The 17,681-nt window shown below is 39.5% G+C and overlaps 1 protein-coding gene across 2 annotated transcripts in view; it reads right to left on the bottom strand.

The window, feature by feature from the left end:
• The window catches only part of ATP10A (ATPase phospholipid transporting 10A (putative)), a 111,476-nt gene that overhangs the window by 43,977 nt on the left and 49,818 nt on the right, over window positions 1-17,681 (bottom strand). The window contains exon 3 of one of the 2 annotated variants that reach the window (XM_084512153.1): window positions 4,607-4,692. In XM_084512153.1, coding sequence (XP_084368279.1) covers window positions 4,607-4,692 — 86 coding nt within the window. The remainder of the gene's footprint in view (window positions 1-4,606; window positions 4,693-17,681) is intronic. The other variant, XM_084512154.1, reaches the window with a different exon arrangement.

Genomic DNA, 17,681 nt, shown 5'->3' on the forward strand with positions numbered 1-17,681 from the left:
ATGTGTCCATGTTCTGCCTTCACTTGCAAAGCATCAAAACCATCATACTTCCAAGTTCTAAAAAAACAATTGCAATGAGAAATTAGTAAAAGCTGGGAGTGCAATAGGAATCTTGGTAAATTGCAATGCGCATTGCTAAAATTTACACTGTGCTGTTATAACGTGAAATGATGGATACCTAGATTTAAGCATTTAAAATCCTGTGTCCCCTGAAATCTAAAAATTGGCTTAAAATTGTGACTTTCACACACACACACAAAAAAAAAAAAAGGAGTTCTTTTTATTTGCTTTCTATTTTCTAAGCCTTCATACCTGGGTTGTATCTTCATGCTTTTCTCATTAGAATTTTTTATTTTTCTAAATGAAAATGAAAACTCTAACTTCAGGAAATGCTTCTAGGATCTCAGGCCTGAAGACCTATATCAAATCCCCTGAGATCTACAAGAAAAAAAAAAGGCTCACAATGTTGAATCCTTTGTAGCCTTTCCCAGACTAGTAGGACTGCTTGCAGATTAAGGAACTGGTTATGCTAAGTAGCCTCTAGTCAGTGCTCTGAATGAATGGAACACATCCATAAATAATATAAATACATATGTATATATATATATATAGACACATGCATAGTCCTTTTTATTTCAGTATAACATATTATACCCACTCCCTGCTTCTAAGAGCACAAGAAATTAATTTAAAAGCATGGGTGTTTCAACAGGTATGCTTAGCTGTTCACTGCTAGGGAAATGGTGAAAAAGAGGTGGATCTGAGAGCTGAGGTAGCTGCAGCAGGCTTTATCTATCTATCTATCTATCTATCTATCTATCTATCTATCTATTTATGTATTTATTTTTCATGAGGAGAAAACTTCCCCTGCTCAGTCCACCCTGTGAGCCTCATGTATAAGAGAAGAGGTTTTGTTCAGCAACCCTCTGTCACTCACTGCCTCTCCTTTTGCCAATGGAGCTTCCAAAACTGGGAGCTGCCCAACAGCAGGTGTCAATTAGTGTAAACACTGATTGCCGCTGGAGAATTACCCACATTTAATTGGGCTTACACTATGGGAAATAGTTTTTTAATGAATCCGTACTGTAGAAATTATGCTATTTCCAGGGTTCTGCTGTTCTGCCAGCTTTTTCAGACTGAATTGTACATTAGCCTTCCTTCCTCATAAATGAATGTTAGCTTGGATTTTCTATGAAGTCTCCAAACCACAGTTACGATTCCTGTTAAAAAACGGACTTTTAAAAGATAAACCTAGTTAGAAAGTAACGGCTTATGATCTTACAGCTTTCATCAGTTCTTTACACTTGGCAGTAATAGTGGACTGCAATAGGCATATTGTTCATGGCAACAATTACTTGTGTACTTTTTCTATGCTATTAGATTTTGTTGTCATTTAGCTTATACCACATCTGATCCTGCTCCACAGCAACGGTGCAGTATCTGACGATAACATGTAGGTGTCAAGACCACCGGGTTGCCTGCATAGATGCCTTAATACAGTAACTCCAACACAAGTACGACAAGCGCTCATTTCAGCCTTCTGTCATGCTTTTCCTTGTTTGCCAGTGTTAAGCAGCAAGGCGACGTATCAATGCCAAATCCAAAAGGCAGTATTTTCTTTCACTCAAATTTCTTAAAAAGCAAATGGTGGAGCTGTCATTGCTTCCCAGCACTTGAGAATCCCAAAGAAAATACTTAAACGTCGCCATACTCGATCAGAACCTTCCCGATTCAACACTGATGAAACGTACTCCAGTTTCATTTGGGAAATTCTGAGTCACTACAGTATATCAGAGAGACAATGATGCCAAACCTTTTTTCCTTAAAAAATTGCAATGTGATTATGTGATTTTATATTATTTTGTTTTTGTAAACTCAGGAGAACCTTTGAAATAGAAATGCACACATGCATTCATATATTATTATTATTACTGTTGTTGTTGTTGTTCCTTCCTACACCCATTTTGGAACTTCCCAATCAACTTTTCTGATATCACTCTTCTAATGATAAAACTTTTACCTTTCAGAGAAAAGCCGAGAAGACGGAAGACTACTTCTCTTTCTCCCTTGCACACATACATACAAAAAGCTAGAAACAAGATTTTAAAGCCAATTTTGTTATTTTTTGTAACCTGAAACAGGATTTTTGAATCCCTGCCATGCATACTGTACATACTCTGGCTAGATGCACACAGTCAGAGGGCATGTAAGGTTTTTCTCTATTCTTTTTACCCACAAGACTTATAGAAGAAACAAGAAAGAAGAAATATGTTTCTGAGGGTGAAGAAACAGCAGAACAGTATTACAGCAAGCACTTCAGACAGGCAACCTCCCTGTCTATCTCGCACATAAAGAGCATGTTCAATGCAGGTTTATATTATTGTTGGTTTATCTTATCTCATTTCATCCTGAGCTGTCTGTGCTATGTTGGTTACCTACAGTGATCACAGTTAGGTTAACGGTGGGGACATTTTACATGTATATAACATGCACACACTCAAATATTTCTATTCCCCTAAAGATCTGTCAGCATAGACCTTGGAACCAAAGGTGTTCATATTTTAAATAGAAAAACATAGACTTCTTCAAAAATGAAAACTTACTAAGTTCATAGCATCCCTATATAAATACCTAAGTAGCATTTCTTTGCAGTTAAGATATTATCTGCTTGGAGTTATCTGAATCTGTCTTTCAAGCACTGAGTACTGGTAAGATTTTGAACAAGAGTTAAGATTTTGACACAGTAATGACATGTTTCAATTGAGATGTGCTAATTACTATTCATCTTGCTAACATGTGATGTGAAATATACTCTCGATTTCATGATACTAATGAAGAAAATCTGAAAAGAGGTGGAAAAAAGGCTCTCTCCCTTGATGAATTGGGAGACCGAGATATTATTTGTCAATGGCCGCCCCCACTCTTCAAATGCCCTATGGCCCTTTAGTCGTAAATCTCTTGCGGCATAGCTGAAGAGAACTAGAAAATGAGACCTGATGCTTCCTGCCAGGTTCACAACTGATGTCTTGATTTTTGCTGAGTCAAAATACATCCACATCATTTGTGAAATAGCTTTCCAGAACATACTACAGTATTATCTGCTACATAATTTGGTTTTGTAACTTACGTGCTACGGACATTTTTCACATGGAGTACATAAATAAATACATAATGAAAGACACATGTATACGTATCTTCTACAGCATTCAACTCTGATCTAGTTTAAAATGTCCCTTCCCATGGCAGGGGAGTTGTACCAGATGATCTTTAAAGCTGCCTTCCAGCCACAACCGTTCTATGATTCTATGCTGAATATTTTGCGGACTAAGATTCACACACATGAAGTATGCTAGAAAAGTTGCCAAACTTTCCATTTCTATATCTGGAAATGTCATTTCTGCAGTACAGCAGGCTCTCTATTAATGTAGACAGTTGCACACCCTCACACAGTAATGTCTAATACAAAACTTTTATCTTTAAATGAACTGTAGGGCTTTGTGGTGTTAAATAAAGGAACACATTTTCCCACACTACAACTTGATGTAGTTTCGAAAAAGCCATCCTGATTTACACCAGTTGACAGTACATCCTACACAATCTGTGACATCTGAGAGTAGTAACCGAGCTGGTAAATAGCATCACTATAAAAAACTCCCCAAGCCCCAGTAATTTTCAATCTTTGTGCTATTTACGCAATTCAATACTGCTCATAACTCCTAATCCATACGGATAATAAATTATGGTATTCTAAACAGAATTAGCATCTGTTTAGCTCTTTTCATTAAAATTTAGACAAAGAAATTAAGTATCCTGGTCTCTCATGCTGCATGAGGTTACAGACTGCAGAAAAATAAGTCACGCAAGAGTGCACCTCCTAAGTCACCACTACTGTCGGCATGCCCACACACTACAATCCTGGCTACATTAGAAGCAAAGTGTTCTGTACATACTTAAACATTTCACATTTGTTTCTGAGTAGGCCTAATTGGCCAGAGATGAGCACCCACTTAATGCATTTCTGTTTGTTTAGAATTAAGTCAAGCGGTCGTACGTGATTCTGCATGGTAATGAACAAGCACGCCCATTGTATGAGATAATTGTTTTATTTTGTCTGAATGAGAGTAAAGGAATACTGCCATAGCTGGAGAAATATCAGTTTTGCCTTCTGATTTTCTTCAATGACACTTACATTAAAAGAAACATCAAACAGACACATCTTCATAAAAACAGAGTATAACAGATTGTGCTTGTTTGTTGGCTCTCTTGGACTGGTTTTCTATTTCCTCCCATTTCCAGATGGGCTTTTCTGATCCTCGGAGTGAGGGAAAGGACAAAGAGTGTCCATAACTGCACTGCTTTGTGCATTCAGTACTGGAGTTTAAACTGATCAAAGCTAGAAAACACATTCATCCTAAGGAATGGAAATGTGAGGCTCTCACCTCCATTATAGGACAGGATCCTCTACAAGAGCTGCATATGCATCCCTAGATATTTAGCATGATGATGGCACAGCTTATATAACACAGCCCAAACAGAAACAGCATGTGCTTAATTCCATGTCAGAGGAAGGGAGTGTATACTGAAGGATATTATATGAAATACTCACATGTAACCTCGAAACCTACTTAAGTCGTTGTTTGGATTCTCGCATTCAATGACACTGGTGAACTTCAATGGGTCAAATTCTGAGTCCTGGAAAAATAAAAATACTAAGTACTTAGTGCAAAGATTTGCAAATTACAGTCAGAATCACTTTCTTAAATAGCTTTCATAATATACTAAAGTCCATTTTTTCAAAGGCAATCAGTTGAATGACATTGACCACTGGCACTGAAAATCAAAGAGACCCAGGCGCCAGATTTCTGTAGGTACCTTGTAAAATCTCCCTTACAAAGATGACTTTTTTGTTCTGCAAGTGAAAGAATATGAGTTTTTAAAGCCGTTAGATACAAGAAGCCAAACCCAGAAGTCAAATGAATTTGATCTGGACTGGAAAAAGCAAATTTACCTGGGGAGGCTGAGAATACTCAAAAGTATCACTATACATCACGTTCAATGAAGCTACCGAAAATCTAGGACAATGTAAGTCCATACATTGTCCATTCTGAAAAAGCTAACGTGAGGTTTTGAAATATTAGCTAGATTTCTCAAATGCTTTATGAGAACAAAGATAAATTAAACTATTACAGTAAATTAGAAACATATAGCAGAATAACTTTTTCCTAATTAACACTTAAAAACTCTTCTTGGTTCTCTACCACATTAGTCTGAAGCCAGTAATTTTGCTGACTGCAGATATGTTTACCTGCAAGCACCACCTTGTTGTGCCTGAGGAAAAACATCTTATCACAGCATAATTACTTGATTTTGTTAAATAAAAATCAAGATTCTTCCTTCTTTTCCAGACTAAACAAACTACGCAGTGAAATGACAGATGCCCAGTCCTGGTGCTGCTGAGACAGCTGTTTGTCTCCATCAGTAAGGACAACCATTAGAAAACTGCTTTGCACACTCTTTGAATGAAAGAACCACTTATGAATCATCATATTATTGAACTTTCAACAGTGATCATATTGCAAATGTTATGTTTTATAATTTTATTTTATTTTATTTTTTTTGCTGAGCAGCTGTAGACCCCAACCACCACCTTTTAGACTACTTCATGGGAATAGCTGCCTGAAAATCAGTAACCAAAGGACAGTCTTATTGCCAGCTTCTCTGAAACACACAGGAGTCTCAATTTATTATTATTAATATACATTTTTAAATTGGATCCACTCAGAAGATGTGCAAGAAACTACATTTTAAATAAGAGGTAAAAGTGACTAGAAGATATGTCAGGATTACCATCAATGGTACCCCTTAAAGGGAGGTGGTGTGGAATTTCTGCCAATTATGCTTGGAAGAAAGACAGTCTTATAGTACATAGGAGACAATTCAAACCTCCTACACCTGACACTTTTGGAAACCTTTACTGTACATTTGAGAAAGAAGAGATGTAAGAATTGTGAAGATGGGCTGTCACTTTGAGACAGTTACAGCCCACTGCAGGGAAGAATCACTTTTATATGCAGAATTCAGATTGTAAACAGGAAAAAAATAAGCAGCAAAACCAAAGGCCAGCTTTGAGCAAAGAATAAGACTCCTATACTGAGAATCAGACTCCCTAAATTACATCAAAGTCAGCAGTCAAGCACCTGAGCCTTTGCAAGAAGTCCAGATGATCTTCACACCAAATACTGTCAGTATTTAAGCTCATTAGATATTTCTCCTGGTTCGCCTTAATTTTCTCTAGGTAACTGAAGCTTGATGCTGGGAATGATCAGAAGTACCCAGTCCTGTGGAGGCAGCTAAGCCTTGATTAGGCTGCAGAATGGGGCAGATGCTGTAAAGCTGCACATTCACCCCCCTTGACCCTTATTCCTCTTCCTTATCAACACCACGCCAGCAGCCAGCAGCAGCCAGCAGCAGGCTTCAGGTCAGCTTCTTGCAGAGGGTGAAGTTCATGCAGAAGCACGTTGTGCTGGGAATGCCTGTGCTGTCTTTGTAACACCTGCTCTGCTGCCCCAGAACACCACCTTCTTTTCTTTTATGTCTTGGTATACTCCTTTGCAGGAAAAAAAAAAAAAAAAAGTACGGGAAAAATAACCTATAAATAGTGCTCGAGGTGTTTCAATAATAAACTCTCTGGCTGCCTAAGTATTGTGGTAAAGAAGAGTCACCACAGTAGATTAAATTGCATTTGCAAATTGGAGGGAAAATATTGGCTGGAAAGAGAAACGTTTTTCTCTTTTGGTTACAATATACACATTGTGAAGAGTGTTATTCAGTTCAGTGCGAATTTTCATTTAGTGGTCCTCGTAAAAGAAAAGAAAGAAATCTTAGTGTCTTTGATGAACGCCTCTGAGAGAATCCTAGAGACACCTAACAAAACCAGCATAACTAAATGGTTTTCTTTGGTTGCAGAACTCAGCAAAGAGAGCATGGTTTCAGTGCCATATGGATGCATTAATTGGTACAGCAACCAAACTTCCTTGCTGCTGTGAATTCCTGCCAGCAAAGCCAACAACTCTAAAAAACAAAAACAAAAACAAGCCAAACTAAACCAAACCAAACACAAAAATGTATCAAGATCAGAGATTACCAAACCTACCTGACTTCCTCACCACTACGACTGAACATGCTCTTTCTCCTGTTTGTTGGATTCTTTGCATTTCTGATTCAGTTTTGGAACTAAAAGTCTTGTATCATTAAATCTAACCGTCTGTGTACTTGAATACTCTTACAATTATCTTGAAATATGTGATTATGGTCTTTAACCAGATAATATCTGGGAGGGGAGAAAATCTAATTAGAATAGTATTTTACATAAGGGAACAAAGCTGCTAAATTCTGATTTATTGCAAAAGCTTCTTTGGCTTATTAATATATCAAATAGCTGCATCTCCATCTCTTTCCTATGAAATGGAAGTGTAGATACATTGTATCTTATAGCTAATGACAGTGTTTTGAAATGAAAATGTTTCTGGTAAATGAATGAACAAATATGTTAAACGCTGCCTGTGTGCAACTGCTTTCACTGGCTATAAGGAAGCACAATGTTAACATAAGATTTCACCATGATCAAAGTTCTGTTCCTTTTTATGCTGATACCCACACTTCAGCAACAAATAAAACATGAACTGTGATGATGTTCTACTGTATTAACAGCTAGGGAAGCTACAGCTAGAAGTAAGTTAATGCAAAAGTATTGCTTTTGAAGTGCATGAATCATGATTTGTGCTGTTTTCTAGGTGAAAAAAAAAATATTAACTTCTCCCCCACTACCGTTATTTTTTCTCTTACAGTGAATTACTGTGTCACTGTTAAGATAAAGAATATAAGGTCAATATATGGTTGAAAATAGCCCTTCTGCAGATCTTTGTGCAGCAGTTATCTCATGTAACAGGTTTTCAAGTGTTTTACTTCCCACTTAGAGAACTGCAAACTGCAACTGGGTATTAAAGCTGCACCAGCCTTGAGAGGATGCAAAGCTCCGTGCTCAGCCAGACTGCAATCTCAATTGATTTTTTTCAGCGCCTAGTTTCCTGAAAAAAATGATGTATTTGGTGTTCTCAGGGTCTCCCAGTAGTCGTCAGCAAGACTGGGTCACTCACAAAAAGCAGCTGAAGGTGTTTTTTTTCCTTTTGTAGCAAACATATTGCATAGTATGTACATCTGTCCTATGGTTCCTCTGCATGTCTTCCAAGTTTGTGTGTTGTGCACTGTGGGTTTGAACAACTGATTTTCTGATTCATACAAACCTGGGAGATACAGGCTGACTGCAATTAAGTTTCCCAGAGTATTTCACAAAACTAAGGCCAGGGCTAAATTATGTTCATGTCAGTCAGACTATTCTCTTAAACAACTTGTTCTCCTTTTGCTAGAATATAAATTCTAATTGCCATCACTAATTCTAAGGATGAGTCCCTGTAAACCATGAGTAAGGCAAAATAGCTTGCTTACCCTTAAGGCACAGTTCTTACTACTAAGTAGGCTTTAATTCAGTGCACAATCTGGTTGTTGTTAAGACATCATAGAAAATTGTGCTTGAAAGGATACATGAAGGTCACTGGAGAACCAAGAAGTCTGAAAGAAGGGCCAGAAATGTTTATACTAATCTCTGTGAGTGCCAACCTTGAAAAAAGCCTGTATGAGCACCATGTACATCAAAGCCTGAGCAAAGTCAAGCACATGCAAATACTCTAAAGAAAAAAGAAACAACAACCAGAACTCAAAAGTTTTTACTCCTGCATTAATGCTCAAGGGTTGCACGCAATCATATTCCCTCCTGTCCAATCAACCTTAAATTCTCTTAGAAACTGTGAAAGAGCTACAGTATGAGAGACGGATGGTATTTAGGAGCCAAGAAATGCAGATTTGTCTTCCATGAAGCTAAAAAGGGACCTGAACCCTTGCTTCCCTTTCTTTTCAAGAAATGGGACCAGTGTATAACTAACTCTCTACCCATCCTATTCACACTATCTGAGCACTTGCAGACTGAAAAAATGAGTAACTTCATTCTTTTCCAAATGTTAGGTACTCCTCCTGCTTCTTTGATACAGCAAACACAGATGTAAGCATCATTTGTATGGGCTCCAATTTAGTTTTCTGCTGGTTTTGTTTTCTGAAAAGACTGATGCTGTTCCTCCTGCTGGGTTCAAATTTCCCATCACCGTCATGGTATGACAACATTGTCACTCTCCAGCAGGGGTCCAAGCTTTAATACTACCTGCGTACCAAGAGTATGCAAGTTACTTGAAAAAGAAAACAGAAAAATGTGTCTGTATGCCTTTACTCTAGAGAACGTAGGGAACAGATGGATGGCTGTTAAATGCTGTCTGAAAAACTAAATGAATACAGGTCTGGACACAGAGAATGAGGAGATGAAACTGGTGGCATGCCTCATCCATGGTCTTGGACCCAGTAAACTGTTGCTGTGACTATCATGATACAACACAATTCTTTTTATGCAGGTAAATTACAATAACTTCAATCTTTTATTCCCATATGGTTTCAGAGTTTCAGAAATACAGAAATCAAGAAGAAATACATTATTTTGTCAGCCACAAATGCACAGAAACATTCGTGCATATCCCCATATTGTGGTTGCATATATCCTGTATTCAGAAGCTTTTGGTGACTAAATATTATCCACTTCGCAGCAGAAGTAAGAATTCTTTCTTGGCAATATCATTTTAAAAACAGAAAACCTGAAGGTTTCTGCAGAATGAAATGATGGACAAGATACATCACTTGAGTGAAGACCACTTCTTGCTTAGCTCTTCTGCTGTATTATGGCATATCAAAATGGAAAAAAAAAAAATAGAGAAAAAAATAGAGAAAAAAAAAAAGGAAAGAGAAAAAAAGGGAATTTAATTCAATAAGAAGAAACTGACTTTCCTCAAATACCTGACTTCACATTTTGACTTTGCCAAAGTAGCCTTAGTTCACTGCCTTCCTCTGAAAAAGTGCTGACATTTTAGGAACTCCTAAGTATTTCTGAAAGGTTGAAACTTGTCAAAAGGACACTCAGTGATACTTATATTAGGTATTTTATGTATTCAGGGATTCCACAGAATGTATTTCATTTCTTCACAAGTCTTCTTGCTAGGAAAATGTTGAGTACCCTACCTATACATCTTAGTCCTTCCAATTTCTTAAAAATATGGGAAATTCATTCCTACTCTAAATATAGCAATGGGAAGGCTTGTTTTCCATATGCAAGCAAACTTAGTCAGATTGCAAAAATCTGCTAAATAATGGTTCCTTCAAAGCTGAATTTCAAATTAAAGTTCATTTAAATTGCAGATGTAAAGGGTTTTGTGTAGGCTTTAACAATGCTCTGCTGAAACCTATTAAACCTGATAAGGAGTTCCATTTAAAACAATAACATAGGTCCACAATAATAGGGCTGTGTCTCTTGGGGAAACACAAAGGTACAAAGGAGTGGAAAACATAATGGAAAGAGCTAAAGGAAAGGTGTTTTCTTTAAAAATTTCCTTAAAACAAACCACTGTCCCTTACATATCTGATGACTGCTGATATACCACCCTATGGAAAGCTTTTATTCTACCAAGGCAAAATGTTGAGGGGAAGATGATGTTACAAGACCTCTTCTACAGAGTGGGAAACCAATAGGTAGGCAAATCAAGTAACTATAGGGATCTGTCACAAAAAAGGCAACCGAATTTAGCTCTCTCCAACATGACTTCAGGGCTCTGAGATCATTCTCAATCTCTACAGTGAAATGCCAACCTTGCTCTGCTGGCAACCTCACGAAACTGTCAGTTCAGGACGCAAAACACACTGCTCTGCCAAATGAGTTAGTTCGACAATTACACAGTGTTCAAACAACATATTCCCCTTCATTAAATGTGTGTTGTATGGGTGATTTAATGGCCTGCTAGTGGTATTAATAATGCATAGTTATTAAATGTTTTCCTTTATTCCTCTGCCCTACTTTGCTGTTGCAGAAACCGGAGTTTGATGCGCAGTCCTTCCTTCCAGTTGGACAGCATGAGCACACCAGGATGCCCTTGGATGACAGCGACATTTACCCGATTTATCATATTCTGTTTATTGGCTATGGTGGGGATCTTATCCAGACTTCTCCTTGCAGTACAATTGCTGGATAAGGGCTCTGGGATTTGTTTTGGCGCGTATGTCTGGAGGAAACAAAAGGGGAGAAATGGAGTCATGGGCGCAACTCAGAGGAAATATTTAATAGACAGAAATCTGCCTCAGCCAAAAAACAGATTTCCAGTTTAAAAGCTCTGAAGTGCAATAAGAACGTATCCCCCTAATGCATTGGTCCATCCTATTATTGCTTTATATAGCAGTACCCCGCATCTACCCCATAAAATTAATCTGACCTTTTATTAATGTGCAACCGGAATTACATATTGATTTTATGTATCCAAAGCATGCAGACTGTTTATACACTGAAACAGTGAAACGTTTTCATGTCTAAACTGCATTAGTCTCTGGCAGAATTTATTTGTGCCACTAATTCACAAGAAAAGGAAGAAACAGTCTGATCTATGCTATTTAGGAACTAAACAGATCCAGCTGTACATCAGAATTTAATAGCTTTGTTTTCCACACTGACAACTACTACTATAATTGGATTTTTTTCAGTACTGTTTGTTTAAATGGAACAGAGATGTCCAGTATTTAGAAACATCGGAACAGCTGAGCAAGCCAACTACACGTTAGGGGGCTGATCTTCCTCCCACTGAACTAAGTAAAAGTTTTCCCTTTTGTAGAAAACGGTATGAGGGAACAGCACAATAGTCAACCTGTGGGAAGAGAAATGTGTTGTTGGTAAAGCCTATGAGGACCTCAGTAATTCTACGACAGACAGCTGAAGAAGCTGCTTTTAGGCAGTCATGAGACAACAGTACCAAAAGAAATGTTAATGCTGAAAATACAAACATGCAAGTTCCAGTATCTCTGAGGATGACGGCAAGCAGTGCACTGAAAATTACAGTGATGTGAATGAATCAGTTCAGTGAACACAGCAGTGCTGGGGAGAAGTAAGGAAACAGGGTATGTCATGGTTGAAGGATGGATCCAGACCTGGACAGTTAAGAAAGCGGTATCTGAGTGTCTCAAAAACCAGCCACTGAAGTAAATGAATGGGTTCGTAGTTTGGATGAACCAACCTCAGCATTAGCTCAGCCCTTAAACTCAACCACAGACCAAGCCTCTTAAGGGCTTACAAAACTCTGCACACAACCTGCATTGCTCCTCCGGAGGCTTCTTCTCTCCGTTTCCACAGACTGTGGCACACTCCCCACTCGCCGGGACTTTCCCCTTTCTGGAGATATTTCCAGCAATCTTTCTGCTGCGTTTCATTATTGCTGGAAGAAATTTCACTTGATTAGTGGCAGAAGCACTGCACGGTCATTTTCCTTTAGGAACACCACACAGCACAGGTCAGCTTCCAATTATACCTTGGCCTACTCGTGCTCTCACGCTGGGCAGTTGGCCAGTCCAGCTTCTTGTGGGATGAAGTTCTGCCAGCAGAAACGGGAGTAGGAAGGACTAAGACCCTTAAACAAGAAGAGGGAAGTGCCAAGCATCTCTCTTACATCACTTCACAAATAAAAAAAAGATCACCAGAGTCCATAGGAGTCATAGTCATAGGAGACTTGAGCGTGGCTGGTAATGAAGGCTTTTCCTTATGAGCAGGAAAACCCAACAGGAAAGGCTGCAGTGTCTGAATCCTGTCCCATGCACCAAGGCCTGATGTGTCTGTCTCACCCTTAAGACAGAAAACCATGACAAAAGGAGCTATACACATTATGTTTAAAAAAGATTTGAGGGGAAATCTGTAGCATACAGCAACCTCCCATGTACCAGAGAGATTCCAGTCCTTACCAGTCAGATGAGAGCATGGAGGGAAAAAAGCAATCCTAATGAAAACAGACGTTTAATTCCAAGTATTACAGAGCAGCATTCATATCAGCACTGCTACAGTTTTGTCAGCCTTTCTCTGAGTGTCTCTAGCGTGAGGTTATATACCCAAGTAGCATGTCCCCAGGCTGGACACTGGCATACAGTCTGCGCTTGGAATTGTGTCTTGTAACCACAGCCATCATCCCTTGCTTGCCCTCATAATGCTCCCAAAGCAAGCATGGCATTGAGAGCACTTTGGGCAAGAGCTTTGCTGCCTGGTCCATCTGTTCTCATCTATTATCCATGCCATTGATCAAATTCCTTTTCAATCAATACACTAAAGACTCCAGAAGTGAAGGTCAAACTCAAAGAATGCAAGGTGTGATTTTTTTTTTACATACCACCTGATTGCACAGGCTTTATGAAAAGAAACTCATGATGGCCTTGACAGCTACAAAACAGGACAGAAGAGCTGGGAAACAATCTGAGGGGGACAAACATTTATCAGATGGGTATTACAGTTCAAGTCCTCATGCTCTGGCATGCACAAATTAACTCCACTAACTCCATATGCCTTTTTGTTGCTTAATAGCTGACACGACCCACCTCTACATAGTTAATAGCAGGACAAAGCCATTTTTATCCCTTCCTGTTGCACTTCAACACTCTGTAAGTCATATCCCTGTGATCTTGGCCATACAGGTCACACTGTTATATAGGTGCATGAGTATACTTAGCCACCTGAGACAAAGTTTTGAATCTGCTGCTTAATCAAGTCAGGGCAAAAATATAAGAAGCAAAGAAGTTTGTTAAAGTTAAGTAAAGGCTGGTAAAGCTCATGAAAACTTATATTTGCTTTCTAACCACACTGTAGGGTAAACACCAAAATCTCTTCCTCCTAGACGCCAAAAGGGTAAGTGCTCCCTGCTTTGATATAAACCAGTCTGTTACTGTGTCATTAACAACACTGAATTAGGCTGCTGTCCATAAATCTCCATGCACTCCTGAGGCTTTTAATTCAAAACCAAATGGAAGTATAAGCACTATAGTTCTTTACAGAGAACAGTATCATCTTAAGTCATGAAACCATAAGACATTTGTAGCTTTCTCACAGGCATATACACATATAAAAAGTGAATGACCACCACAGAATCATAACAGACCCTGAAAATATGAGCCTGAGTATAACCAATGAATGGAAATTGTCATGAATTTCTTGAAATAACAGTTCTGAGACATACAGCCAGCCACTTCCCATGTAAATAACATTTTAATGCAAATTTCTACAGCTCTCTGTGGCCTTATCAGTACTAAAACTGAAGGTAGACTTGGAGGGTAGCAGGTGGAGAAAAGAGAAGTGGGATTAGGCTTACTTCCCAGATGCTGAGATAAGGGCAGGACTTCCTCATTATGTTCCTCTGCCTTTTGTGGCAGAAAAGCAGACCCTTTCCCCACCTCAGTGCTTCCAAAGGAACGTGACACCGTACCATCCTTGCTGCAGGTACTCATGGCATAATACCATCAACCCTCCTGCTTTTGATACCGCAGCTGGGATAGTGAGAGACAAGCGTATTAAGATGTGCTTTCAGTTCAAAGATCCTGGCCCTAAAATCAGAACTTCTCAGCATTATATTACAAAATCTAATTTCTGAGAACAGTTTCCAGGTATGTCCCATTCCCAGCTGAGAGGCCAATGTATGGTGAAGGAATAAACAGTTTGAATTTTTGATTAGTAAAACTGAATTATGCCAGGAGATCACAAAGGTCATGACAAACCAATACAAAAAGATGACTTTAATGGGAAAACCTCTTCTTAAATTGCTTTACATATAAATGCTTACTTCTCTCTACAAAGGAAGCAGCATTTTGTTCTCTACAGACCTGAAATATTCCTTTCTTTTTTAATATTTTTTTTCAGAGAAACAGCAGAATGAGGAGATGCTGGACTAGCCATACAGAGAATTAAATCTTCCGCCTCTCTAGAGATCAGTTGCAGCACAAGCACTGACATAACACAGTTCCTTATGCAGCTTCACCACTGTTCCACCGGTGCAGGAAGTCTTACCCTGGGGATGGGAGGTCCCTCGCAGCCAGGGCATTCAAACTTAGATTCACCACTCCAGCCCCTTTAACCCATATGTGAACACAAAAGCATGAACAGCTAACATCAGTGGTAAAAATCAACTACTCAGCACCTTTCCGAATCAGGATCTTTACCCTACCTTTCACCCCCAATGTTTAGATCGAGATATCAAAAATTTTGTCTCACATTTACTCAAATTTTTTGTCCCTCTGATTAATCTTTCTTGACAATCGAACTTGTGGCCTGGACACCTGCACGATGGAAACCAGAAAGAGATGGCAACCTTGATCGAAACTGGCTGAGCAGGAAGTGAACCATCATTCTTTAGTTTTTTATTTGCATCCTTTGCCCTCACCTCCCAGTGTGAGGCTGCTGACTAAATGCCACGGCCAGTAGTAGAGTGAAAAACTGTGCTCAGCAGTCCTCTAGGACTCTTGGAGAGCACAAGAGTTTGCCAAAGCACTGACTCGGATCCTGCTCTGCAACAGGACATTCTGCAAGCAGCTGTTATATGCCTGTTTTCTTTGTTGGAGAGATGGTAATCGCTTCCTCTTTAACTAGTGATGTTCATGGTTTCTACACAAGTCATCTCTGAACGTGGTGCTATCCAAAAAAAGATACAACAGTATAGATGTAGTGTTTTTCAGAGTGATTCAACCTCCATCAAAGAAATGTACTGAACGTTCAGAGTGTGACCTCTAAAAAAGGTCTTCACGGGGTTTGACATGCAAGTGTTTTGCACTGACAAACACAGGTCTTCTTACAAGGTTAGTTTCACTAGAACCCTCAGCTAAAATGTAAGCAAATAGCTTTTAATTTAATATATGGGTAGTGCATAGGAAAAAAAAAAAAAAAACAACAACAAAAAAACAACCACATTATTTTATTTTGTTTGCTTAGTTATTTTTTCAAAAACTCTTTTTTTTTCCCCGAGGGAAATCTAATTTTGGCAATGTGTGTGGGACAGAGCACTAATCTTCTGTTTTAACATGTGTATATCTGGAATTTTCAAGTCACTTTTCCTGAACTTGTAAACCTTTCCAAAATACCACAAATAAAGCAAGGCACAAGGGATAATCCCCAAAAGATGCTAGAAATACATTCACTGTTCTTGTGGCCTGATTCTACCCTTTAAAAGTACTTGCAGTCTAAATGTGACTGAGTATGCTGATTAGTCCTCATTTACGTGATTATAACAGAGTACTGTTCCCACTTACCTAAGTGGGACCACTCAGTGGATAAGGAATTGGCTGGATGGTGACATTTGCAGAGTTGTGGTCAATGGCTCAATGTCCTGGTGGAGACCAGCGATGAGTTGTGTCCTTCAAGGGTCTGTACTGGGACTGGTATTATTTAATGTCTTTATCAGTGACAATGCACAGTAGGATTGAGTGCACCCTCAGCACGTTTGCTGATGACACCAAGCTGTGTGGTGTGGTCAACAAACTGGAGGGAAGGGCTGCCATCCAGAGGGACCTGGACAGGCTTGAGAGGTGGGCCTGTGCGAATGTCATGAGGTTCAACAAGGCCAAGTGCAAGGTCCTGCACCTGGCCCAAGGCAATACCAAGCACAAATACAGGCTGGACGACAACTGGATGGAGACTACAGAGAAGGACTTGCAAGTTCTGGTGGAGAAAAGGCTGAATATGAGCCAGCAATTTGTGCTTGCAGCTTAGAAAGCCAACCGTATCCTGGGATGCATCAAAAGAAGCGTGGTTAGCAGGGTGAAGGATGGGATTGCCCTTCTCTACTTTTTTCTTGTGACACCCCACTTGGAGCACTGCATTCAGCTCTGGAGCCCCAGCAAAACATGGACATGGAGCTGTTAAGAGTGAGTCCAGAGGAGGGCCACAAGGATGGTCAAAGGGCTTGAGCACCTCTCCTACGAAGACAGGCTGAGGGAGCTGGGGTAGTTCAGCTTGGAGAAGAGAAGGCCCCAGGGAGACCTTTTAGAGGCCTTCCAGTACCTAAAGTGAGCCTATAAGAAAGCTGGGGAGGGACTCTTTGACAGAGAGTATAGTGATAGGACAAGAGGTAATGGCTTTAAACTTAAAAAATGTAGGTTTAGATCAGACACTGGGAAGAAATTCTTTATTCACAGGGTGGTAAGGTGCTGGAACAGATTGCCTAGAGAAGCTGTGGCTGCCCCATCCCTGGAAGTGTTCAAGGCCAGGCTGGATGGGGCTTTGGGCAACCTGGTCTGGTGGGAGGTGTCTCTGCTCATGGCAGGGTGTTGAAATTAGATGATCTTTAAGGTCCCTTCCAACCCAAACCATTCTGTGATTCTATGATTCTGTGATGACAGTGCGAGTTTATTACTGGGACAAGTTGTGACAAGGAGGATATAACTATGCCCATTCTTGTGTTGATTTAGAAGATTCAATCAGAATCTTTGAGGCAATGAGCTTGTATCAGCAAGTTGAAAACTAGTTTGTCTGGGAAGGCTGCTGTGTTAACTTCACCTGTTCTTGCAGACTGGCTTAGCTTAACTAACACAGATGGCTACGTGAGAAATCTTAACTTCTTTTAGTCTAAATCAAAACTCAGAAATTGCTCCCTTCCCTTCCCTTCCCTTCCCTTCCCTTCCCTTCCCTTCCCTTCCCTTCCCTTCCCTTCCCTTCCCTTCCCTTCCCTTCCCTTCCCTTCCCTTCCCTT

Source organism: Aythya ferina (genome assembly GCF_964211825.1).
Source record: "Aythya ferina genome assembly, chromosome: 1".
NCBI lineage: Eukaryota > Metazoa > Chordata > Aves > Anseriformes > Anatidae > Aythya > Aythya ferina.